Consider the following 27,336-nt stretch of genomic DNA (forward strand, 5'->3'; position numbering starts at 1 on the left):
GAATGATGCTTGTGATCTAAGACTTCCTAGAACCTGAATATCTTGACTACCTGCCTTAAAGCTATGTCTATGATACAGTTTCTCACACATGTCCCCCCACACCCCAGGTACCACAGAAGGTTAAATCTCAATGAATAGCTACTTTTGTTCTCAAATATTTGAAAAGACATGGATGGTGAATTCAGAGCTTATTAGTGATTGCTGTATTTTTTGGGAATTCTTGGCTTTTTGTGTTTCCGGGATAAATTAACTAAAATTCTTATGGAAAACTCATTGATTAACATTATCTGCAGTAAATCCTTGGGAAGTCTGCAATGGGATTGTGTCCCTATACTCAAATCAGCCTTATCCCCACTCACTGGAAAATATCATCTAAAAGCAAATGTGACAAGCGTTTGAAAGCCTGGATCACACTCCCCCATCCAAATGGCATCAGGCATTCTACGGTGATGAGCTACTCAAATGTTTCTTTAATTCAGATGTTTTTCTAACAACCCTGCAGCATGAGGTTGGCTTGTATTTATGTAATTTACATATTTTTGCAGGAATCTAGCTAAGGTTGTCATGTTTCTCTGAATTGACGACAAATGTTGATAGAACTCTGTAAATGTATTTTTATAAGCAGGCTGAATTGCATTGGATGTGACGGCCTCAATCTGACACCGTTGATTTCATATAAATTGAGAAATCAGAAAAAAATAATTTGTTTAGAAGGAAACCTAAATGTAACTGATTGTACTTTATGAAAGATTAAAATAGGAAATATTGCTTGATATGTTATAGATTGAAAGCTTTTTGTTTTGTATTCAAAAAGTAATTCTGGGAGTGGGGGCTGCTTTTTTAAGCTTCTCTTTGTTCAATTTAACTACTCGGAGTTCCTCTGAACACAAAAAAAGATAAGATTATAAATGAACATTTACTGAACCCCAACTCTAGGCCAGAATTCTGTAGGGACTTGAAATACTAAACCAATGAAGACATGGCATCTACTCTTGACAAACGCACAGTCCACTGGGGAGATTAATATTTAAATGAATACTCTATGGTGTGACAGGTACTATAATTATAGAATTCACAGTGCATAGCAATGGGACAAAGGAATAGTGTATTTTGCCTGAAAACAAAAGGTAATAGGTACAGAATGCCTGGCTCAGTGTCTGGCAGATGCCTAATGGGTTCTTGCTACATGGCAGTGCAGTGGATCCATCGATGGTGAGGAAATGGCAGGGTCCACCCAGAAGCAGGCAGAAAGGGAGAGGTGTATTGTTTATAAATAATTTTAAAACAAGAATAAAGCCAATTAAAATTTGGACTCCTTTTTATTCTCACGATGTACTGACAGTTCTAAGCTCTGTTGGTATTTAAACTCTTCTACTAGGATGGACATTTTGAGTGCAGTGCCCTGGCAAACAGCTGATAGTGACAGTACTGGGAATGGCAAAGAAGGTGGGGGGTTAGGCAAGAAAAGCTCCAGATGGCCAGATGCCAGGTTCTGCAAAAAGGATGAGGAGTTTCTCAAGTAGCAAATACAGAAGGACATCACAGGAAGGCACCTAGCCCATAGAAAGGCACACACAACAGTGTAGTTCACTGCTGTGCAGGAGGAAATAGAAATTATTTTCATTAGTAGTGACAGTCAATTAGGTATCCACAGGGGAAGAATGTTGTTCTCAATCCCTATCTTACACTATAACAATAATCACTTCTAGGTAGCTTCCAGATCTAAACATAAAAGATAAAACAATAAAGTCTAAGAGGAAAATGTAGAATGTGGTCAGGATCTTTGTCTTTTAAACAGAGTACAAAAGACTCCAAAAGGAAAAAAAAAAAGAAATTGGAGCATATTAAAATAAAGTATTTAATTTCTACAAAAGATACAACCCATACAATGGGAGAAGAGCTTTCTGATGCATACAATGGGAGAAGACTCATACCTGAAGCATACAAAGAACTCCTAAAAATCAGTAAAGTCATATAATCCCAAAAATCAATAAATAAAAGGCATATCCAATAGGAAAAAGAACCAGGCAATATACATGAAGAGCCACCTCAGAAAAGTGTCTATCCAAATGGCCAGTAAACATATGAAAAGGTACTTAACCACATTAGTCATCAGGGAAATGCAAAATAAAACCATAACATGATACCACTCTACACCCACAGTGTAGTTAAAGTGAAGGAGAAAAAAATGTTTTGGCAGGGATGTGAACAAACAGAAGGAACTCTTTGCACTGTTTGTGGGAGTATAAATTGGCTACATAACTTTGGAAAATTTTCTAGACCTTCCTATACACATGCTCAATGACCCTCACAATTCTATATGTAGATGTGCACCCTGCAGAAATGTACACATGTTTATCAGGAGGCATGTAAAGGAGTTTTTGTGGCAGCACCGTACATTAATAGCTATAAACTGAAAACAAAACGAATGCCTGTGAACAGTAGCCTGGTGCTCACTGTGCACAGTGAATCTGTGAATACACACAGATTATTACGTAACAGTGTGAATGAATAGATGACAATCACACACAAAAAATGTGGCTGAATCTCATGAAAAATTGTTAAGCTAAAGATACAAGAGAATAGTAAGCAAAGTAAACAGTGGTGTTTGGGGTTGGGGAAGTGGTTATCTCATGGAGCAGTGACTATAAGCAGGCCAGGGGGGCTTCAAGATCATTTCTCCATCAAGGTGCTAGAAACACAGCTCTACTTGTATGATTTGTGCGGGTTTCTGTAGATGGAAAAGCATGAAAAGGTTTTCAAAAATCCAGTGTGGCTAATTCAGGTAACCAGTTAAGTATAGGATACAAGTGCAAAACTGATCGTCATGACTCCAGGGAGTGATGAAGTAGCACTTGCAGAAAGTCTGGCTCTGCTCCAGACCCATTGAAACTGATTCTGAGTTTTAGCAAGTGAATTATTTGCATTTCAAATTTTGAGAATCGCAGATCTTGGACAGTATCTTTTAGCCTTGTCCCCAGGTAATTCCAACATGCAGCTGTGATTCAGAAGAACTGGCTTAGGATGACTCCAAGGTATGCATGACTAACATGAATGTAAGTGTCATTAAATAAGATGAAGAATGTATGAGGAACAGTAGGTGTGTGAAAATCGACAAATTCAGTTTTTGACACATATTTGAGGATTCCTTAGGGACATCAGATGAAGCTATTCAGTTGAATATTGAGATTTAGAGGCCAGGAGACAGATGGAAGGTTGAGTTACAGATCTGAGTGTCATCAGCCTGGAAGTAATCTTTAATGTTAAGGGTATTGATGGCACGAGATCAAGAAAATGAGAAAAATAATAAAGAGGTCCAATGAAAGCAAATGACCAAGTAAGGGAAGAAGATCTTGCAGAGAAAATGGAAAGAGTAGGGTGGAAGGTTAAAGTGGGAGCAGGAGTGGGTGGCATGAGGAAGCTAAGGACAGTGGGTTTTATTTTATTATTATTATTTTTTAAGATTTATTTTATTCATGATAGACAGAGAGAGGCAGAGACACAGGCAGAGGGAGAAGCAGGCTCCATGCTGGGAGCCTAACGCAGGACTCGATCCCGGGACTCCAGGATGGCGCCCTAGGCCAAAGGCAGGCACTAAATCATATTATATTTTTAGGGAGAGAGAGTGTGTGTGCACAGCGAGGGAGGGGTAGAGGGGGAGGGAGATAGAGAACCTTAATCAAGCTTCCTGCTCAGCAAGGAGCCTGATTGATCTGAGATCAATGACCTGAGCCAAAACCAAGAGTCAAACACTTAACTGTCTGAGCCACCCAGGCACCCCTAGGACAGAGAGTTTTAAAAAGAAGGAAGGACCAATGATGTTTTGTACCTAGAAAGGTCCAGTAAGCTAGACCGAGAAGGACTAGTAATTTGTCATTTAGGAGGTCACAGGTGGTTGTGCCCAACGCAGGTGGTTGTTTCCCAACGTTTGCAGGAGTAGCTGCAAACACCTAGGGGCAGAAGTTGTAGCAGCAAGTAGGAGTCAAGAGCCTGGGATTGTCAGGCATTGATACTCTTTTCAAGAAGCTGTGCAAAAAGGGCAGAGTGAGCACAAGAAGGAATGTGCAGAGTGGAAAGCAAGTTTTCAGTTTGGCAAAGACTGGGATCTTGCTCTTTGCCAGTAGGAGAGAGCTACTCTAGGGAGTGAGACTCCTGAACCAGATGTCAGCTTGGCTTCAGGAGGACCGAGAAGGCGGATGTGAATACAAATAAACTGGTAGTTGAAAGGTGGGAAGATGAGGCAATTCATGCCCTATAGCCTCAATTTTCTCTAGGAGTAGGAGTTAACATCATTTACCTGGAAGAAATGGGGGATAGATCATAAAGATTTGTGTTTCTTAATTTTCATATACTTTTGCAAAAGATGAAAACCTTTTTGTCTATATGTAAAAAGTATAATACACCTAGATTTTATTAATTACAAGTAAAAAACTTTATTTCCTTATGAAATAACCCATTTCCAAATCAACACCAGAGAACACCACACACTGACCATTAAGAATACCCAAAGTTAAATTCCTACCCAACATCCTTGCTGTTTCTTATTTACTGAAGTATAGTTGACATACAATGTTGTATTAGTTGTGGGTGTATAACATAGACAATTCCATATATTATGAAGTGCTCAGTCCCCTAAGTGTAGTCACCATCTGTCACCATATAAAATTGTTACAGTATTTCTGACAATATTCCTTATGCTGTACTTTTCATCTCTGTGACTTATTTTATAGCTGAAAGTTGGTATTCCTTAATCCCCTTCTATTTTGCCCAACCCCTCTCCCACGCCTCCCAGCAATCTAGTTTTTCTCTATATTTAAGGGTCTGTTTCTGTTTTTTTCATTTGTTTATTCATTTGTTTTGGTTTTTAGATTCCACATTTAAGTGATATCATATGGTATTTGTCTTTCTCTAACTTGTTTCACTTAGTATAATACCCTCTATGTTCATCTGTGTTGTCACAAATGGCAAAGTCTCTTTTTATGGGCAAGTAATATTCCACTGTGTGTATATATGTGTGTTTGTGTGTCGTATATATATACACACACTTTTTAAATTGAAGTATAGTTAGTGTACAGTGTTATATGAGTCTCAGGTGTACAATATCACAATTCAGCAATTGTATACATTACCCAGTGCTCATCATGACAAGTGTCCTCTTAATCCCCTTCACCTATTTCACCCATCCCCCCATCCATCTCCCCTCTGGTGACCACCAGTTTCTTCTCTGTATTTAAGAGTTTGGTTTTTTGTTTATCTCTTTTTTTTGTTTATTTTGTTTCTTAAATTCTGCAGATGAATGAAATAATATATTTGTCTTTCTGTGACTGATATATTCCACTTAGCATTATACCCTCTAGATGGACCCATGTTGTTGCAGATGGCAGGATTTCATTCTTTTTTATGGCAGAGTAATATTCTGTTATATATTTTATATATAAAATTTATATGTATATAAACATATGCACACACGCATATCACCTCCTCTTTATCTATTCATCAGTCGATGGATACTTGGGCTGCTTCCATAGTTTGGCTATTGTAAATAAAGCTACCATAAATACAGGGGTGCATATATCTTTTTGAATTAGTATTTAAATTTTCTTTGAGTAAATACCCAGTCTTTCTTCCTGTTTCATTTACCACTAAAATTTCTTTTTATTTTTGTCTTGATAATTTCTCATTGCCTCTCTTTTCTATTTATTAAATTAATCACTGGGATGTTTTCTTATTATTTCCCATGTCATGAAGTATTCCTGCTCTGTCTTCACCATTCCTGTCTTATTCAAATTAATTCCTTTTAAGATTTCTGAATGATGATCCCTCTTCCTATTTTTATCAAGTGAAGATAGCTTTGGTGTTTTTGAGTTGTAATGATAATACATTCTTGCACAGATATGTAAGCCACATAAACAAGAAATTAAAATATCAGTTTCCAATTTTATGTGTATGGTACATGTGTGTTTGTGTTACTTCCTGAGATCCTTTACATAAAGTCCCAGTGGAAAATGTTGGAAGCAGGTAATTTGTCTCCTAAAACTGGTTAAGACACCTGGAGGGGCCAGCCCATTTTACCTCACTGCTGTGTCACTCTACATGGTGAATGTGAACTGTTTGTCTTTCATGAGTTAATTCTTGTGCAATCCAAATAATATAAAAACTACATGGCTTTCTTATCTTTTACTATAGATTATTGGGGGTGTAAGTTTTATATTATAAATTGTGGAGGAACGTGGTTCCAGAACTTTGATGGAGTCGACTTTTCCCTTTGGAGACTTGGCCTCAGAGACTTGCAGCAGAGGAAATTGCATCCCAGCATATCTGAATCATTTTCCTGGCTCTTGGTGGTGGACTGGGGTCCCCCTCAGCCTCACAGTTCCCAGCAGAGAGATTCAGCCGGGAATGAGATAGGCCCACCCTCGAGTTCTGGGCTGAATGGGGTGTGCTCTTCTCACAGAAGCCAGAAGCAGAGGAGAGCTCCACCCTGACACAGAGACACAGTGTTTACCTCTCCCGCTGACACTATGGCCTAAGGAAGTTTGTGCTCTGGCCCATTGGACCAACCACCCCATCCTCACAGAGAAAAGTAGTCAGAAATGGGCAGCAGACACTGCAAGTGTGCGTTCCACACTACCCCATCCTGGGGGAGAGCAGATTTCTCCCCTGTCAGAAGTGGATGGAAAGAGGGGCAGTCAATTCACCAGTAGCAGAGGATGGGTGGGGCACACAAAACAGGCTCAGGAAGATCAAGTTAACAGTTTATTGGCACACACCAGTGGTTGGTAGAATCTGAATGCAAACCCAGATTGGTCTGACCCAAAACCTTAGCCCTTGTGGGAATAGGCTTCATTCCTTATAGGGAATAGGCGTCACGAGGGTTTGCAAGGATGTCACACATTCATAGTAATGGGGCTTAGGGATTAGCTTTCTCTTATTTGTATATATTGCAAATGATCTGATTGTAGATTTGAAGACTAAAAAAAGGGAGAAGAAAGCCCAGCCTTGGAAGTATCCCCAGCTTAAGAAGCGATGGGCCCATTGATTGTTTTTCAGTTCTTCATGTTCACTGTCCACCCTTCCTTACTCTGAGATGCCTTGAAATTAGATGACAGCTTATTTCATTGGCCCCAGTAATAATTATATATGGAAAAATCACTTGACTTGAAATGTAGGGATACTGGCCTAGATAGTAATCTATATATTATTATTTATGATCTATGTAGAAACAGAGCTAAGAGTTGCTGCCTACAAAGAAAATGGTATATCTAGCATCTGGAGTTCTGAATCAGCAGCTTTTGAATTAAAGAGGGGGTATTACTTCTTATTACATATACTTAAAGAAAAATAACTTGATCAGTGACTGTCCTAAGTGGTTTTTGTGTTTCTTTCAGATGTCGCCCATTTAATGTGGTTTGAAAGACTCTATGTTTGGCTTCAGTGTTTTGAAAAATATATCTTGTACCCAGCAATAATTTTGAATGCCCTCACTATTGATGCGTTTTCAATAAGCAATTACCGGAGACTCGGTACCCAGTAAGTGGATAATGGTTTATTTTCATAATGGTTTTGTTACAATGATCTCAAAATCCAGTGAATTTTCTCTAAACAGGGTATAGCAGAGGCCAGCGTGCATCTATTAATTTACTGGCAGCGTACAAGTTAGCCCTGTTGGTCTTTTACTCAAACTCGCTAGAGCTTGATGGTTATTGTAGAGTGACCAGGCTGAAAATAAAGTTAGATCTGCTTGAAGTGATGTTGTGAATAAATAAGTCAGTTTGAAAATCCTCCTGCAAAAGCTTAGTCAGTGAGCCTTAATAGGATGACGGAAGCACAATGTGGTTCTCAGGGTTCCTGGAGTTCTTACTATCATGCTCAGAGCTTTATGAACTGCTTCGTGTCATTTCATTTAGCAAATACTCTATCATTTTGTGCTTGAAGGAGGGGGAGATTAATCACTGTCACTGTTTTCCCTGCATTTATCGGGAGAAGCCTCACAATTAAAAAAAATGGAACACAGAGATGTCATGCCATCAAGATGCCCCCATGTTTTTGCAAAGCATTAACAGTGTGCAGTTGAATTACTGCTTTCATGTATTAAAATGAACTCTGGATTTGCAAATGGAAATCCTACTTGATAATTTATGGATTTGTTGTTCCGACAAAACATTGAAGTTTCTGGTCAAATAAATTTGAGTAGGAGAGTACAAAAGAGATTCTTTCTTGGATTTGCGTTATTAAGTCACGTTGCTTAAACATTATGTGCCCAAGTCACCTCTCGTGCATAATCCCAAGCATACTAATTCAAACCTACTCTTCCTTTCAGGGTCTGATGAGGACAAATTAATTAATATTTGCCAAAGATTGAGCAAGCTGAGATAAAAGGCATTTGAATACTCTGTTGGACTGAGTAGATTCATAGTCACACAGAGCAGACAATAAATGAAATGATTGTGTAACCTTCCTGTCTTTATCAGACTCTGCCTTCCTTCTGGTTCAGACCCACTTTAGATAGGTCAGGGCAAGTCATGCCTTTTGGTATTTAAAACCCTAGATTTCAGGGGCACCTGGGTGGCTCAATGGTTGAGCATCTGCCTTTGGCTCAGGGTGTGATCCCAGGGTCCTGGGACCCACATCAGGTTCCCTGCAGGGAGCCTGCTTCTTTCTCTGCCTATGTCTCTGCCTCTCTCTCTCTGTGTCTCTCATGAATAAATAAATAAAAATAAAATAATAAAATCCAGACTTCAGATCCAGGGATGAAAATCAGTCTCACTGGATAAAGAACACAGACAATGGGAATGCAGCTTTCTTGCACAGTTTGGGTGGGACCCAATCCAGGAGATGCCTCCGCATCCAGAACAGTGTTTTCCTAGTGGCAGGTGTCTCCAATATGACACAATGCTGGCTGATTCCAGTGACCTCCCGGAACAAGGCCAAGCCTCGGTTTCTAAAATGAGGGCTCACAATCAGAACCAAAGTGACAAAAAAAGATACCACTGCAACACCCAGGGTAATGAGCCGAAGGGTTTAAAGCCGTCAATTTCCAACATTAGGACTGGGACCTCAAGCTAAGCCTTCATGTTGAGATCCAGCAGTTCTGGCTGTTGGCAGAGGACAGATGCAAGGGTTGGGAATCAGGCAGACTCAAACAGTTTGCAGAGAGTCCAATTTGGAGTAATAATACCCTCTATCCCCTGTAATTTTTTTCCAGACACTTAAGTTAGAAAGTTGCACCTTAGCTAGGTACCTCCAAATATTCTCAAATCCCAGATGATACCAGAATTACTCTTCTCAGAGCCACAAACTGATAATTCCTTTGTATTCTTGAGGCATGCATCTGACCACTTAGAAAATAATTTCAAGTACCCCATTAGACCAGTTGTTCCCAAGCAGGACAGCAGGAGGCTGTAAGTCAGTATCACCTGGAAACCTGTTCCCAATTATAGAAGCCACACCCCCTTACCCCCACCACCCCGCTGGCTGCATTGAAAACCCCTGTACCAGATAGTCAGGTAGTGAGTCTTCAATAACAAGCACTGTTTCTTATTCAAGACCAACCCCCTAGTAAATGGTAGAAGGCTGGATGGATGGATGAGTGAGTGGGAGCTGATAAATGGATCAGTAAGTGAATTGTGATATCCTGTTAGGTATTTATATATCTCAGCCTGATAGAAATGGATGCTTTGCAGCTGTCCCAGGCCATGTTCACTGATTGCTACATAAGCCTTTATTAAACCTTCAGCTGAGTCTACAATCCTCTGCGAATGGTTTTAACTGTAACCACTACTATTGCAATGTTACAAATATTTTTGTATAATTCTACAAACTATAAACATCATCCTTAAGATCTTCCATAGTCTTAACCAGTCATCATTAGTAAACATAAAATTAATGCTCTTCATTTGAACTATAGTTACAAGAAAGTTAGAATTGACCCTCATCTAGATTTAGCCTAAATAACTCAGAAAAATCACCAGTCTCCCCTGAAAACCCAAATACTCCTTATCTTGAGATGCCTTGTCATTGGGCTTTGGTATCCCATTGGGATTCTTTTTTTTTTTTTTTTTTTAAGATTTTATTTATTTGAGAGAGAGAGAAAGTGAGAGAGCACACCAACGGAGGGTGGGGGCAGAGAGAGGGAGAAGCAGACTTCCCAGGGAGCAGGGAGCTGGCAGGGGCTCAATCCCAGGACCCTGAGATCACAATCTGAGCTGAAGGCAGACAGACACTTAATGGACTGAGCCATCCAGGCGCCCCTTCCACAGGGATTCTTGTCAAAGGCAACAGCACCCAAAGTCATATTTTTACATGGTATTTTTGTCAAGGGTATTAGTTTTCTACTGGAAAAGAAAGACAAGTTAAGGAGCAGTGCTCAACCTTGCTGCAGGAACCCTGAAGTTTTTTTTGTTGAAGTTACATGAAAACATTCCCACTCAGCCCAAATCTGCATGTAGTCAAGGGCTTATTTTTCTCAGAAGAGCCTTGAGCAAACCTTATTGGGCACATCCTGGGACAGAGTGAAAACAATTGCAGCCCTAGGTCTAAAGGCATATGAAATCTCACATGGAGGCAAATGGAATTGCCAAAAGTAGATTTTTTTTTAAAGTAGATCTTTTTGACAACAAAAATGACATGCTTTAAAAACATGTTTTGAAAGTCCTTATCCTGGGACAAGATGATAATACTGATAAAGGTCCAGAAACTAGGATCCCTCTAGGCTTAAGGAAATTAAGGCATAGCTCCAGTTTTCGGTATTTAACCAGAAAAAGAAAATCTCTTAAATGTCACCATTCTCTGGAAAGTGTTTCCATCTCTGTCTTTCGAGTTACTAAATTTTTATAAGGGGTGGGGGTGGGGGGTAGGAATCTGCCTAAAATGTGCAAAGCCTTCCTTCAGAAAGGAAGTAGTCGCTTGCCATCTCAGACTCTTCTGAGCTGTTATCATTAACATTGACCTTGGTGTCTGTTGGACTTGTACATATAACACATATAGGCTAATAACCTGAGTCCCTAGACAAGAGCATCCAGGAGTCCAGGCCTCAAAGCAAAGTCTTGGTGTCTCTTTGCTGGACTACTTTGGTGAATTCCTTAACTAAAAAGACCAGTGCCGTGGGGGAAGAATGTTGACGGTATCATTTTCAGCAGAAGAAAAAGGGAGTCCAGAGAGCTTATGTTCACTGGTGTGATAAATACACTGAAAAATACTGGAAATTAAATTACTGTTCATTGTAAAGGCAAAAATGGCTTTATTAAGATACTGGGGTTTTTTTTTTCTTCTTTTCAGAATTTAATATTAACTATTATGACATCACCGCATCAGTAAGATTCTTTTATAATAAAAAAGCATATATGAGCAGACTCTCAGAGGGACATCATGCTCTGTCTGCCGGAGTCCTTCAGATATGCTCCAAGGGAGCCCCGTGTCCTTGCTAAAGGACAAAGAACTGTGGAAATCATGTGGCAGAAAGGAGCTGCTTCTCGGGGCAAAGGGTCTGCGCTCGAGGTTCCCCTGGGATTGAGTTTCAATCCTTGCTCTGCCCCAGACCTCAGACAAGGGACCCAAACCCTGAGACTCCCTTTGCTCTTCTGACAAATAATGACAGAGCCCCTCCCCCTCTTCCCTTCCCCACACTCTGCTGCCCTCTGGGCTTTTCATGCCTGGAAAGTGCACCCCGCACAGTAAAGGAGCAGGAAACTAGCTGTTGTGACTCACCTGATAGTTGGCAGGCTGCCCTTGACCAACTCCTTTCTCTCCTCTTCAACAGCTGGGACATTCTCCTGATGGTCGTTGCTGGCATGAAGCTGTTGCGGACCTCTTTCTGCAACCCGGCTCACCAGTTTATTCACTTGGGCTTCACTGTGATCTTTTTCCATTTTGACTACAAAGACATTTCAGAGAGTTTCTTATTGGATTTCTTCATGGTGTCCATTTTATTTAGCAAGGCAAGTTAATTCTCTGTTTTCTTCTTTTTAAAATTTAAGAGGTGAACGTCTCATCACAGGTTTTACGAATTATAAATACTTTCCTTTTTTAAAAAAAGTTATGGAACAAAATTAAATTGAATTACATATGCATGTCACACTCCTGCCTCCATTTCAGGAACATTTCCCCATGGAATACAAATATGCCATGTCATTTGCCAAAAATCACTAATTAAAATGAGTTAGCCATTAGTGTTGCTTGAAATTTTGAAATTTTATGATCTTTGTCTCTGTTAACAATCTCATTATAGAATTTCCCTAGACCTCAAATTGCTTTGAATAAAAGATTAGTGACCAGACTGATTTTTTTTTTTTTTTAATTAGCTAGCATTTGAGGTAAACTTGTGACCCGGTGCTCGAGAGCCAGGTCCCTTGGAGTATTTTCATTATCTTGACTTGTGTCAGGTCAAGATTTCATATGTTGTAATTGATACATGAGCAATAAGAAATCCTAATCACAATTCAGGCAAATATATGGAGGTGGAATCCAATGTCTAACACAGCGGGGGCAGGGGTGGGGAGGGATAAAATCCTCTGGATACTTGCCTGAGTGTATTCTGAGCACCTAACAAAGCCAAGGTTAGTAAACAGAAGTGAAAAAGAATTTGGAACAACTCTTGGTAAATAAACTGACACACAGCTCACTTCACATCTGGCTTCCTCATGCACTCAGTTTCATATGGCAGATGTGCATTTCTACCCTGAGCTTGACTTAACCAATCCCTCCCCGCTTTTGTTAATAATTTTTAAATTTTAAGACCTTTTCCCCTGAACTTCTTTTTTTTATCTCTTTTTTTAATCAATTCTATTAATTTTTCTCTTTATTACTTATCCTTTCCTTCTACCTTTTTCTCTGCTTGTTTTAGGTAACAAAAGCTCAAAACTCTGATATTGTCCTAAAGATGCCCCATGAATAATTATCATCACCCTATCAGGCAGGTGCATTTCCTCTGATAACTCTGGCTGAACACTGATTTTTCAGTTGCCTGAGTCCCTCCTTGTGTCATTTGTCACTTGCTCTGTGCTATCACTTCTGCTGCCTACATCATATTCCAGAACCTTAGCTCCTTTTCCCAGAAACATTTCTTCTCTCTTTGAGTTCTGTTTGGTCTTGATAAATTTATCCTAGTTCTCTGATGGTTCAAATAACAGGCTTCAAATTCTATTTTCCTTCATTATGTATGAATTCCCTTTATCTCACATAATAAATGTAAAACTATATCCTATAATCTTTAAGCATTTATGAAGTTATTATAAATAATTTTACCACTTGCAGGAGTAAGATCTTATTATCAGGCGCAAAATGTGTTTGGATATATCAAGTTCCTGACTCTGGCATTATTTATATTTTGACATGGTGATATTTATATCCATCTCTGAACCTCAGTTTCTGGTAAAATCAAAAATGAGGGTGGCAGTCTCACCTGGGTGTTGAGAGGAATAATTAATACAACTATAAAAGAAGTCTTCAAGTAAGATGTGCTTTCCAAATCCGAGGCAGTATTTGCAGAGCCACTGTAAGTAGAGAAACAGAAGCTACACACTGTTTAGTATGGGAAGGAGTGTGGTTGCTTTTCTACACTGGACTCCACTTAACTGTCGTCCTGCAAAGTGAGAGGCCCCAGGTGAGCAGAAGCGTGACAGAAAGGAGGGAGGGTCTGGCTGTAAGAGTGGTGAGGGCGTGGCTTCTAAGTGATTGTACATGTGCAGCAGGAGGAGTGATTCTCATTTCCTGGAGCTTGGGGGCCTTTCCCCGCTGATACCTGGTACTATCCTGTGTGTGATGGCAGGAGTGGGGGGTGAGGAGGGACCTGAAGGGACACAGTCTGAAACTAAACCCTTACAAACTTAGTCACTGCTGGCATTTGACTTTTACTTAACACAATCTTTTTTGAAGTACCAGTTCAAACACTAGTAATTTCAGGGGCGCCTAAAACTGAGCCTGGGTAGCTCAGTTATTGAGCATCTGCCTTTGGCTCAGGTCATGATCCCGGAGTCCTGGGATCGAGTCCCACATCAGGCTCCCTGCATGGAGCCTGCTTCTCCCTCTGCCTATGTCTCTGCCTCTCTCTGTGTGTCTGTCATGAATAAATAAATATATCTAAAAAAAAACAACTAATAATTATAGGCACAGCTATCATGGCCACATCCTTGTTTTCTCTAATTGTGGGAGCATTCACACACGTAATTTGAATAGTTTGCTTTAAGACTGGGGATAAGAACAGAAGCTAGACAAATCAGCATATGATCTAGTGAGTCAGTCCTGATACATCCCTAACTCTTTCTGATGCCTGCTCCCTCTTGATCTTGAAAGAGCTGGAAACCATGAATTTTCTGGAATGAGAAACAAAATAATAATATGTAGTTAAAGAGACAGCATTTGAGATCTTCCTGGAAAAGAAAAGCCAACAGAAATTAGTGACATAAGATAGTGGAGGCAATGAAGGGGCTCACAGTTAATGTTTCCTGTAAATATCCTGCCTACAAATCCTAGCTGATACCTCCTGTCCTTTGTCGTTATTTAAATATATCTTTTAAAAAAACAGTCTCTATTAATATGTTTCCTAGAAACCCCTTATATTGTTCTTACTGGTTCTAGTGCTTCTTAGGGTTATTCATTGCACAGTATAAAATTATATTTGTTCAGTGCACTCATCAAAGTCTCACTTATGATGTGTCCTCCCCTCTGGGAGATGTCAGTGCAGACATCTCTACACCCCTTTCCCCAGCCTGGCTCCCATTCTGCTAAACTGAGAGTCACTGTTACCTGGGCTGCCCACCCCACAGGAGGGCTGCAAGACTAATGAAGAGACACAGAAAGAAAATCCAGTTCCCCTGTAAGAAAGGAGCTACATGAATCTAAGACTCATTGTTATTATAAGTCAGTGGCCCCTAATCCTTCAGGCATAGAAAGGAAGGGGAGACCTGGTTAGGGGGATGATCTGCAGAGTGAGGTCACAGCACCTGGAGGCCACAGCGTGAAATAGGTGGCTTCTAGAGGGCCCTGCTGCATGCATTCTCTACTTCCCTAAACTCCCGAGTCCCCCGAGGTCTGGAGGGTGGATGTTGGCTACTCTCTGCAGCCTGCCAGACCTAGTGAAAAATGGGACATAATGAGTTCCAGGGCCAGAGTTCCATGGGAAAGAATTAGCACCGTCCATGCATTGGCTTGGAGAGTGAGACATTCACCGTGATGGCGTCCTGGGCTCGTGGGGAGTGGCCAGAGAGGAAGAAGGTCCCCCCACACCCTCCACATATCCCATATTGAGCCATGTGGTATTCTGAATGCACACCCATGAGGCCCATCACCTCTGAGAAGTCAGGCCATCCTCCCTCACTTCCTCTTTTTCTCAATCCCTTCCTTCTTTCTGTTATGCCTCATCCGTCAGCCTTCACTTTCAAGAATTAAGTACTGTAATTAATTTGTCACATTTCTGGTGTGCCTAGGTCCCGGCGGGGTGGGGAGGGATGCGCAGAAGGTATGCTCCAGGTGCAGACACTTGGTTGTGACAAGAACAAAGATGACAAAACTGCTTTTGTGCTCTCCCACTGGTCTTGAAAAAGTTCCTAGAAACCATCCTGCCTTCACATGTTTAGTAATGTTTAGTTGTAGAAGCAGGACTTGAAAAAATCCTGCCAGAGAATAATTCTGTCAGCATTTCCAGAATGCGTTATGTATGAAACTCTACAGGCCATTGGTTCAACATGGTTGCTAGCTCTTACCATCTAGCAAATGAACATTAATGAGTGAGGTTGTTTTTACACAAAGCTGTATGAATAATCACAATGGATCCATGATGTTGGCTATGTTATAGATGACTGCAGTTAGCCTTCAAATCACTTGAAATTGAAGTTTCTAAATGGCATTTTCCTTATATTCTGTACGTAGGTAAAAAGTTTTAAATTAAAAATAAACCTCTTGTTTAGGAACACATGCTGTTACAGAGGCATTTATTCAAAATACTTTCTTCAACGAAGTAATTGTTCATTTATTTAGCACTCATTAAGTGCCAGGCATTGTATTAGACCCAAAGATTACTAATTCTTATGAATGATAGCACATCTTTATTTGGTACTTTCCATGGGTCAGGCAGCCTTGTCAGTGCTTTACACAAAATTGACATGCTCCATCCTCACCACAGCTTTGTGGTCAGGTGCTCTTCATGGTACAGATAAGGAAACAGAGGCACAGAATTTAAGTTAATTGACCAAAGTTCTCACAGTTATAAAATGGTAGCATAAGATTCTTTGAGCCTCTACTTTGTGACACTGCCTCCCGCACTCAGGGACTCTGGAAAGAAGGCAGAAAGATAAGGAGATAATGACAGTAAAGTGTGAGAAGGAAGATGATCATGGCAGAGAATTTCAAGAGGCCACATAAAAACAGTACCCAGTCCCACCCAGGAGAATCCAAAACAGTGATGCTTATTACCTGGAGCCTTAAAGAGTGAGGGAATGAGTCAGGCAAAGAAAGCAGGGAAAAGTGAGCTATGCCAGGGGAACTGCATGTGTAAAGTCACAGAAGCAAGAGAGAGTTTGGGCATGTTCCAGAAACTGCAAGACCTTTGGCAAGCATGAACACATGATGGGGATGGTGGGGTGGCAGGTGTCATAGGCCAGATGGCAAAGTGCCGAACAGGCCATGCATCAGGGTTTGTACTTCATTCCTACTTTGGCTGAAGGTTGCTAAGTGAGGAGTAACAGGATCAGAAATGCACCTTAGAAACATATCTTTGTGGTAGTTGGAGTCTTGGGAGTTGGGTAGGAGAGGACTGCACTCATGCAGGCAGCTCATAATGAGAGCTTGAACTGCAGTGGCAGGAGTGGGACAGAGAGGGACACTTCCGGGAGGGGTCTGGGGGGCAGAGGTGATCACTTTAGGGGCCCCTGGGATGCTGGGGAAGTGGCCTACAGGAGGAAGAGCCCCCGCTGCGAGCTCTCAGACCCCTACTCCAGCTAGTGCTGTCACTAACTAGATGAGGGCAGAGAAAGACAACTGAGGGAAGAGTATTGGTTCTAGATGTGCTGATTTGTGGAATGAGAAGCCACATGGACCAAAAGTAATGACCTTGGGAACGAGATTTGTTTCCATTTAAAAATTTTAATTTTGGGACGTCTGGGTGGCTCAGTGTCAGTGGTTGAGTGTCTGCCTTTGGCTCAGGGCATGATCCTGGGGTACTGGGATCAAGTCCCACATCGGGCTCCCCACAGGGAGCCTGTGTCTCTGCCTTTCTCTGTGTCTCTCATGAATAAATGAAATAAATAAATATTTTAATTTGCATAAGTAATGCATAAATATATACTCATTATAATAAACTTAGAAAAACAATGGAAAAATACAAAGAAAGTCTACCTTATACACATTCCTCACTTCTTAACTGCCTCCTCTCCCTAATGATGACCATGGTAAACATTTCAGAATCATTCCTTCCATTCTGTTTTCCTACCAATTCTTACAACACACACACACATACCTACACACACACACACACACACACACAAACATTTATTTTTTTTAAGATATTTATTCATGAGAGACACAGGAGAGATAGAGAGGCAGAGACATAGGCGGAGGGAGAAGATGGCTCCCCATGGGGATCCCAATGCTGGACTTGATCCCAGGACCCCGGGGATCATAACCTGAGCTGAAGGCAGATGCTCAATCACTGAGCCACCCAGGCATCCCACACACACATTTAAATAGGATCATTCTTTACACATTTTTTACTTCCCTTTGTTGCTTAAAAATATATCTCAGAGAACTTCCATGACTGTGCATCTAATGTGGCCTCCTCTTTTTGATGTCTGCATAGTATTCCATACCACATATCATAATTTGGTTAGCTATTCCCCTACTGGTAAATATTTAGTTTGTTTATAGATTTTCTTCTATGATACTTGGGACTTCTGTGCTCATGAACTCCAGAAATCTATATAAAATTGGCTTAATGAAAAAAGGGAATTTACTAGTTCACATACATAACTGATTGGATGATCCAGACACTTAAATGATGGCCCTGAAATTCTGTTTTTATTTCTTCTCACGTCCGCATGCTGGATGCCCTTCTCTCCTCTGTTGGCTTCATCCTCAGATAGGCTTATCCACACGGTGTAGCCATGGTCACTAGCAGTTCTGGATTCACAGCCTTCTTATACCTCAGAATTCCAGAAAGAAGAGAAATCATCTTTCCTAATGACTTCAGCCAATGTCCTGGGGACAAATCTCATTGACTCCTTTGGTGTTGCGTGTTCATTCATGAACCAGGGACAGTGGTCAGAAGTGTGTGTGTCCTCTAGTTAATGAAGCCTAGACTTCTGCCCCTTCTTGAGTCCTAACCAGACTTAGAGGAGCTGGGAATCAGGGAGGGAAGAAAGAAGAAATGTCTGATGCTACTGCATCCAACCATGCAAAGATCAAACCTAACATCCTGGTGTTAGGAAACACACAAGTGTCTAAGATACATAGATTCCCATCATGAGAATTGCTGGGTTGATAGCATATACATGAAAGAGTCTCAATAGAGAATCCTTCCAAAAGATTTATATTCCTTCCAATAGGGATGACCAGCATTTAAGAAATAGATTTGAGAAGTGACTCTTGAAACAAGATAAAGTACAGCATAATGGTAAGCAAAAAAAGAAATGGGACTTGTCAGTTTTACTGATCTTTTTCATAACTCTGGAATCTTCAGCAAGGCCATCTTACACTTTCTACTAGACAAGACTAACTCCCGTAATAACATCAAGCCATAAGGCCTGGAGTGTTCTTTATGCCCTACAGTGTCCTGTTTTTAAGGAAATGAAGTCTACTGTGATAAAACTTTCAAATCCTCTGCAACTTTCTATAGGAAATCTATCTGGATCGCCTACTAGCATCCCAGTTATCATTTAAAAGTATACATGAGGAAGAAATGGTGAGAGAGAAAGAGAGAGTGGGAATGAATGGGAAGAAGGATCACAGTCCAGTAGAATCTTTAAATTCAACTAAATTTGGTGGGTAGTTGGTTGGCTAACTGAAAAACTTAAACAGGAAATTAATAGTAAGTGATAACAACATGCCTATCAGGTAATTTTATAACAGCACAAAATTTATACATGAACTCTTATTATCACTCTTTGGAAGCCTTTTCTTTGAGTAGGAATCTACAGAATGAGGACCATTTGGTCTTATTCCATGAACCATGCCCATTATGTGTTTTCTAGGGTTTTTCTGTTCCTGTTTCTGATTTTTTAAATTCTACTTCAAGGGAGAAGTGAAAGTTACCTGTTAAACAGTCTGAAAGCAGTTCCCATTTTCTTTGTTCTCAAGTCTCTTCTCATTCATGCCATTAGTCCACAACAGTATTTTTAGAGATGTCTTCCTCAAATCTTCAGCATTCAACTTTGCTGTGATAGAAACACCCCTCGTCCGTTGGTACTCATATTGTTTGTACTTATGTTGCACCAGTTTATATAATATTTAATTGAATAAAATCACCATCCCAACTGGTAAAACTGATACAGTTTGGGACCAGCATAACCACCTCTTGTTAAACTTTCAACTCAAGTGGTGGGACTGATCAAGAGTCTACAAATAAATTTAAAAATATCTCACGGCTTAAAAACAATCTTACTGGCCTTCAGTGATCACTGGGTTGTGGGACTCATCAATAAGTTCTACAGTGAAAATATAAATATCAGTCAATCTGAAAGTTAATTAGGTGGGATTTATTTATTTATTTATTTATTTATTTATTTATTTATTTACTTAGGGAGAGAGTGCATGGTTGCATGAGTGTGCACACACACTCGCATGCAAGTGGAGGGAAGGGGCGGAGGAAGAGGGAGAGAGAGAATCTTAAGGAGGCTCCACGGCCAGCATGGAGCTGACTTGGGATTTGGTCTCACAACCCTGAGACGATTACTTGAGTCAAAATCAAGAAACCAAGAGCTGGATGCTTAATTACTGTGCCACCAGGCACCTCAATTAGGTCAATTTTTAAAAGACAGTGTCTCCTTTGGTAAGATAAATAGGGGAGATGAATTATATTCACTTTGGTGTTGTCAGTGTTCTGGGAGGTGCTGTGCCCAAACTGAGGTAAGGGGACACGCAGGATCTCATCACAGGACATGGAGAATTTGATTCTGCAATTATTATTTAGTGTCTATTAGGTATGCTGCCCAAGTAATTGAGGTGCTTTGGCAGAAATGCCCTTGTAGAGCTTAGTTTGGTGGGAGAGATGGTATAGCTACAAGCAGCAAAGGGTTGTTTCCTCATCAAGCACTCTAAAATTGCTTTCTCTGCTCCTTACTCAGAGATCAGCCTTTGAAAATATACCCAGGATCTTTCAGTTTTCACTGCCCACTGCTGCCACTTTAGTGCCAGCATCTCCATCCATCCCCTGTGCTATGGCTGTAGCCTTCTAATAGGCCTACCTGCCTCCACTGCCACTCCTCCAGCCTGTTCTCAATGCAGGGCCCAGGGGAGTTTGTTTTATATAAACTAATTTTGGAATAATTTTAGATTCATGGAGAAGATGTAAAATAGTACAGAGTTCCCACAAACCGCATACTCAGTTTTCCCTACTATTAACATTTTATATTCATTTACTACACTTATCCCAATTAAGGAACCAAAGTTGACTGTTGTTATCAGCTAAAGTCCATATTAAATCAAATTTCCTTGGTTTTTCTATAATGTCCCTTTTCAATTCCACCCAGTACTGCATTTAGTTGCCATGTTTCCTTAGGCTCCTATTGGTGGTGATAGTTTTGGTTTTTTGTTTTTGAAGTTAATAGTTTTGAGGGGTATTGATTACGTATGTTTGTAAGATGTTTTTCTGTAAGAATCTGTGTGATGCTTTTCTGTTGATAAGCTGGAGTTATAGGCTTAGGGAAGGAGGATGATAGAGGTACAGTGCCACTGTGTAGTCCACACTTAAAGAGTAGGAAATTATGTTCTACTTCCTTGATGGGAATGGAAACTATAATAAATTTATTTACTCTGAAAATTATTTAATTTTTTTACTACATCAAAAAGCTTTAATTAACAACTAATTTATTTGAGAAAATAAATTACCTTATTGCAAATAAGTTTATTATTATTATTATTTTTTGGCGTTCAATTTGCCAACATATAGCATAACACCCAGTGCTCATCCCATCAAGTGGCCCTCTCAGTGCCTGTCACCCAGTCACCCCCACCCCCCGCCCACCTCCCCTTCCACCACCCCTTGTTTGTTTCCCAGAGTTAAGAGTCTCTCATGTTCTGTCTCCCTTTCTGATATTTCCCACTCATTTTTTCTTTCCCCTTTATTCCCTTTCACTATTTTTTATATTCCCCAAATGAATGAGACCATATAATGTTTGTCCTTCTCCGATTGACTTATTTCACTCAGCGTAACACCCTCCAATTCCATCCATGTCAAAGCAAATGGTGGGTATTTGTCATTTCTAATGGCTGAGGAATATTCCATTGTATACATAGACCACATCTTCTTTATCCATTCATCTTTCGATGGACGCCGAGGCTCCTTCCACAGTTTGACTATTGTGGACATTGCTGCTAGAAACATAGGGGTGCAGGTGTCCCAGCGTTTCACTGCATCTGTATCTTTGGGGTAAATCTCCAGCAGTGCAATTGCTGGGTCGTAAGGCAGGTCTATTTTTAACTCTTTGAGGAACCTCCACACAGTTTTCCAGAGTGGCTGCACCAGTTCACATTCCCATCAACAGTGCAAGAGGGTTCCCTTTTTTCCACATCCTCTCCAACATTTGTTGTTTCTTGCCTTGTTAATTTTCCCCATTCTCACTGGTGTGAGGTGGTATCTCATTGTGGTTTTGATTTGTATTTCCCTGATGGCAAGTGATGCAGAGCATTTTCTCATGTGCTTGTTGGCCATGTCTATGTCTTCCTCTGTGAGATTTCTGTTCATGTCTTTTGGCCATGAAAATTAATTTTTCTTCATGAGAGTTTTGTAAATCTATCATCTACCTATTTTTATATCAGTATGGACTCATAGATATTTATTTAATAAATTAGGTAATAATACAGTATTACTTTACTCATCTTGTTGCTTTTCTTTTGGAGCTCTTTCAGCTGGCTTTTGTGTCCCTTTGACATAGCCCCATTTTGTGTGTGTGTGTGTGTGTGTGTGTGTGTGTTAACACTTTATACCTTCTGGCACTATAAGATATTCTAGATATGTCTTGCATATTTCCTGCCCTAGTTCTAAAATTTGGCATTTCTCCAAGGGAACCCTGCCTCCCTTTATTGGAGAATGGTATTTAGAAACCAAAATCTGGACTCAGTAAGGTGTGTTCTTGATACTTGAGAGTCATTGATTCCAAGCACTCTCAGCTGACAGAGCAAAGAAATATACATGTGTATACTCATGTATTTACACATATCTAGAGAGGATTCTATGTGTAACCCCCTATATCTACATTAAGCTAAACACGAGTTCATACTGATATCTCCAAGTTGAATCCAAGACCACAGGGATCATTCTGGCCAATTCCCCTTGCTTACTGTTACTTCCTGCTCCAACAGTGAGAAACCTGGCATCTACCATCTGTCATCCATTTACTTGCTGTTCACTTCTAGTGTGCTTGTAGAGTAGGTTCATAATAGTCCACCTGTGCGCCGTGGGAAACAACCTTATCAACTAAAGCACAATGCTCAGGTGCAGTGATGTTCCTTTTTGCCTTTAATCTTACAGATTCCACTCATTTTTAGAGTTTCTTGAATAAGCACCTTCTTTACTTCCCTTAGTGAGGTTGTTTCTTATATTTATAACAGCTACATTGCATTCCACTTGGGTGTCCCCCAGTCTCCTAGATGATTTTTAAAAATTTGCATTCATTGCATTTTCTCACATTATAAATTTCTATGGCTTTTAACAAAGGTATTGTGTCATGTATACACTATTATCATATCTTACAAAATAGTTTGATTGCTCTAAAAAATCCCTTGTGCTTCATCTATTCAATCCTTCTTCCCCTTCCCCAAACCTGGCAACCACTGATGTATTTATTTGTTACTGCTTTCATTTGGCCTGTTTCCAGTGTGCCATATAATGACAATCATGTACCTTTTTGGATGGGCTGCTTCTACTTAGCAATATACATTAATGATTTTATCTGTGGCTTTGCATGGCTCTGGCTTGATAGCTTATTCCTTTTTAATCACTGAATAGTACTCCATTGTATGGATGTTTATCCATTCATTTTAGTGAAAGAAATCTTGATTGTTTCTAGTTTTTGCTAATTATGAATAAAGCTACTATGAACATTTGTTTCAGGTCTTGTGTAGACATAATTTTCGGTTAGATTGGGTAAATACCTGATAGCTAAATTATATGGTAAAAGTAAGTTTAGCTTTGTAATATACTCTGCCAAAGTATCTTCCAAAGTGCCTTCTACTGTTCTACATTTCTACCACAATGAGTGAGAGTTCCTGTTGTTCCTCCACCTCATCAACAATTTAGGCTGTCAGTTTTTTTAGATTTTAGCAATTCTAGTAGGTATTTATAGTGCCATCTCATTTCAATTTTAATTTCCCTAAAAGCAAATGATGTTTGTGTTGTCATGTATTTATTTGCTGACTGTGTCTCTTCTTTATTGAAGTGTCCAGATTTTTTTTTACCTATTTTTAAATTGGTTTATTTTCTTATTGTTGAGTGTAAGAGTTCTTTGCATATTATGGATACAAGTCCTTTATTAGGTATATGCTTTCTGGGCTTGTCTTTTAATTCTACTAATAGTGTGGATTTTAGATCTCCTGTGACGTTTGGCTGGAGTAGAGAGGTTATTTATTAAAAATTTCTGTCCTGCTAGGCTGTGCTTTTTCTGGTCATTTGACTAGAGAGAGCATACTTTGTTTTTATTTTTACTGTGGATTTTTTTGGTTTATGCCTCTTTCCATTTCTGAGTTGCTGGCTTGCATAGCTCTAAATCTGTGAAATATGTGGTCAAAAGAAAATCCAGGGAACACACTACCATTTATTTTCCTAGATCTTGGTGTCTTTAGCTGGTTTCCCCTTTCCTCTCCAACTTCCAGAGTCTTTTTAGGTTTATTTAATAAACCATTTCCAATATTTTCTATTGTATTGAACAGGAGAAGTAGAGAAAGATGTGTTCTTCCTCTTCTCTGAAGTGGAAGCCTACGATGTACATTTTAAGCTAATCTGAATTCATCATCAAGTGATGCTATACTGCTTCATTTTCTAATTCAGATAACTTTTATCAGAGTATTTTCAATTTCTCCTTCCTGTTCTTTCTGATGTTGAAATTATTCATTTCTTTATCCATATTTTAAAATCACCCAACACATTATTCCTATTATTTCTTTAAACAAAAAGTTATATTTTCTGTCAATTGAAAATACAAACAATAAAATATTTTACTTTTATAGACTTAAGTTTCAGACCTGTATCATTTTACTTCAGCATGAAATACTTCTAACATTTCTTGCAGGGAAGGCCAGCTGGTAATGGATTTCCTCAGATTTATCTACAAAGTCTTTATTTCTTTTTCCTCCTTCAATTTTGGAGAACAATCTTGTAGGCTGTAGAATTCCAGGTTGGCAGGGCTTTTTCTATCAACACTTTATAATAAATAAATAGTTCATTCCCCTTTCTCCATGTTTGCAAAATTTCTAACAAGAAATCTCCAATTTCTATCTTTGTTCCTCTATACATAAGGTATTTTTTCCTTCTGGATTTCAATTTTTTTCTCTTTTGGCTTTCTGAAGCCTGAATATGACATGCCTAGGGGTGTGTGTGTGTGCATGCGTGCGTGCGTGTGTGTGTGCATTCAGTCTTGCTTGGTGACTTCACTTTTCTGGGTTTGCGTTTCCATGTCTGTCATTAATTTTGAAAGTTCCTGGCTGTTATTGAAATATATCTTCTGCTCTTTCTTCTTCCTCTGGTATTGCAATTATGCATATGTTACACCTTTCCTTATTGTCCCATAGTTCTTGGATATTTTGGTTTTGGTTTGGTTTTTTGTTTGTTTCCATTTCAGTTGACATATCTTCAAACTCACTGATTCTTTATTTGACCAAGTCCTGTCTATTGATGAACCCAATAAAGGGATTTCTAGTTGCTGTTACAGTGTTTTTAGTTTCCTTTTTACCCTTTCTTAAAGTTTCCATTTCCTTGTTTACATTACATCTGTTCTTGTGTGTTATCTACTCTTCCATTAAGCTCCAGACATATTAATCATAGTTATTTTTGATTCCCTGTGTGATCATTCCAACATCCGTGTCATTTCTGAGTCTCATTCTGGTGCTTGCTTTCCCTCTTCAGAGACACACTTTTAATTTTTTGTTGAAAGCAGAACATGTTGTATCAGGTAATAGAAAATGAGGTGAATAGGTCTTTAGTGTGAAGATTTCCATTATTCTGATTAGATGAGAAATTGTGTTTAATGTTTGCTATAACTGTAGGTCCCAGAGGCTTCAAGTTTTTCTAATGTCCTTGTTTTTGTGTCTCTTGATTTTTGGCTTCCTGAAAAACTCCTCCTCAGAGCAAGTTGTATCTTGTGTCATTTTAAATGTAACCTAGTGTTACTATACTGGATCTTTGTTGGTATGCTGGTAAGGTATGGGACAGGAGGATATTCTATCATCTTCCAGTAAAATCTCCATCTCTCATTGGACCTGTGTCTCAGGGCTGGGATCGTCATAAGTGTTTCCAGAATTGTGTAGCTTTTTACTCCCCATGCCCTGTACTCCCTTTGCTGGTAGTAGCATTCCTACTCTATTTCCTTAAAGCCCTGACTCTGTTAACTGTGTTTTTTCCTCTTTTATGTGAGGTAAGCTGGAGGGGGAGGAATCTCCTTCCCCTAGCCATGATAAGGCTCAAGCAAAGCCCTTTGTCATTTGGAGTGGGCCATTGGGTTTCACAGTGGTTAATTTCTTCCCCTTTCCAGGCCCATGAGGATATCTTTCTTGGCTCTTCACCATGAGAACCTGCTGGGTTTTCTGGGGTATGAAAGTATGGAGGGATCCTAAGACTGTGGTTCCAGGGGGTTCTAAATTTCATGCTCGTCCACACTCAGCCTATAAGAGTTTGCCAGAATCACAGTTTAAGTGTCCCTACCAATTTATGGATCCAGCGGCTTCTGCCCCAGATGAGTAGGTATTACTGACCCTTCCAGAGAGGCAGCTCTCCGTTGGACATCAGGTGTCTGATGGGTCTAAGAGACATCAATATTCAGTTTGTTTAGCTTTTTCTTCTTGGAAAAGTGAGAGTGACAATTCTTAATCTTTTTTCATGTTAGAGCTAAAACTAGAAGTCCCTCAAGTTTTTCTTCTAAAAGACAAACCGTATCTTGTCCCTGCTCAGAACCCTGACATGGCTCCCCATTTCACACAGAGCAAAAGCCAAATCCCTTACACTGGCCCACTGACTGACACCAGCTGACTTCCCATCACTGCTCTGACCTCCTCTCCTATTCTCCTTGTGTTTAATCTAGCTCTCTTTGACATTCCTTCACCGTGCAAAGCATGCTTTCATGTGGAGTCCCTTGCTCTAGCTGTTTCTTTAGCCTAAAAATGCTCCTCCCCCCTCCCCATGGACTTCCACTATCAGCTCTTTCTGGGCTTTGCTCAAATTTCACCTTCTCAAATCAGACCCACCCTGACTACTGACAGCACTCACCACCTCCTAATATGCTCTATCATTGACTTGTTTATCCTTTGATCTTCCCTTCCACTAGAATATAAATTCCATGAGGGCAAAGATCTTTGCCTGGTTTGTCTACTGATATGTCCCCATTTCCAGATAAGGGTCAGGCACACAGTAGTATACAATAAATCTCTGTGGATGTTGCTCCTGTGCACCGGCTATTTGGTACTTTATCCAGAGCCACTCTCTCAGTGAGTGACTTGAACTCAGTCTCACTCTTCCCTGCCCAAGGATAGCAGTACAGACTGGCTTGCAGGAGGTTGACAAAGCTACTGTAGAAACATAACATACCTTCCAGGTGCTGGGGATACATTTTCACTTGGTAGCTGCCACTCTGGATGGTTCAGGAGAAAACTTCACAAGCTGTACACTGCATCTAGAAGCAAAGCACACAGTCCAATAGGTTTGTGTTCCCAGAGAGATTGTCAACTCCTCAAATGGTGGGACCATGGGTGTGTTTATTTGTTTCCTGCTTCCTGCAACATGGAACAAAATGCACCATCATTGTGATTACTCAACACATACTAATTGAAATCAGTTGAGAGCTGAGAGATGGAAAAACTGGTTTTTGAAAAATGAAATCTAAGCTTAAATGTAGTGAGTGGATGACATTTTATTATTCTAGAGAGATGATGATTCACAGTGCAGGGGCAGGGGAGGATGTGGGAAGAGGGAAGGTTTTAGACTGA

General features: G+C 39.9%; 1 protein-coding gene and 1 long non-coding RNA gene across 3 annotated transcripts in view; one reads left to right on the forward strand and one right to left on the reverse strand.

Moving 5' to 3' along the window:
- PCNX2 (pecanex 2) overlaps window positions 1-27,336 on the forward strand; it is a 288,030-nt gene that overhangs the window by 161,277 nt on the left and 99,417 nt on the right. For both annotated transcript variants that reach the window (XM_025448568.3, XM_025448569.3), the window contains 2 exons: window positions 7,389-7,530; window positions 11,759-11,936. In XM_025448568.3, the coding sequence (XP_025304353.3) occupies window positions 7,389-7,530; window positions 11,759-11,936 (320 nt within the window). The remainder of the gene's footprint in view (window positions 1-7,388; window positions 7,531-11,758; window positions 11,937-27,336) is intronic.
- Window positions 13,331-27,062, reverse strand: LOC125754938 (uncharacterized). The gene is made up of 4 exons (XR_007410093.1): window positions 26,939-27,062; window positions 26,060-26,156; window positions 19,240-19,361; window positions 13,331-13,490 (listed from the first exon to the last, which is right to left on the reverse strand). It is a non-coding gene; the product is annotated as an uncharacterized LOC125754938 (long non-coding RNA).

The sequence above is a fragment of the Canis lupus genome, chromosome 4, assembly GCF_003254725.2.
Source record: "Canis lupus dingo isolate Sandy chromosome 4, ASM325472v2, whole genome shotgun sequence".
Taxonomy (NCBI): Eukaryota; Metazoa; Chordata; class Mammalia; order Carnivora; family Canidae; genus Canis; species Canis lupus.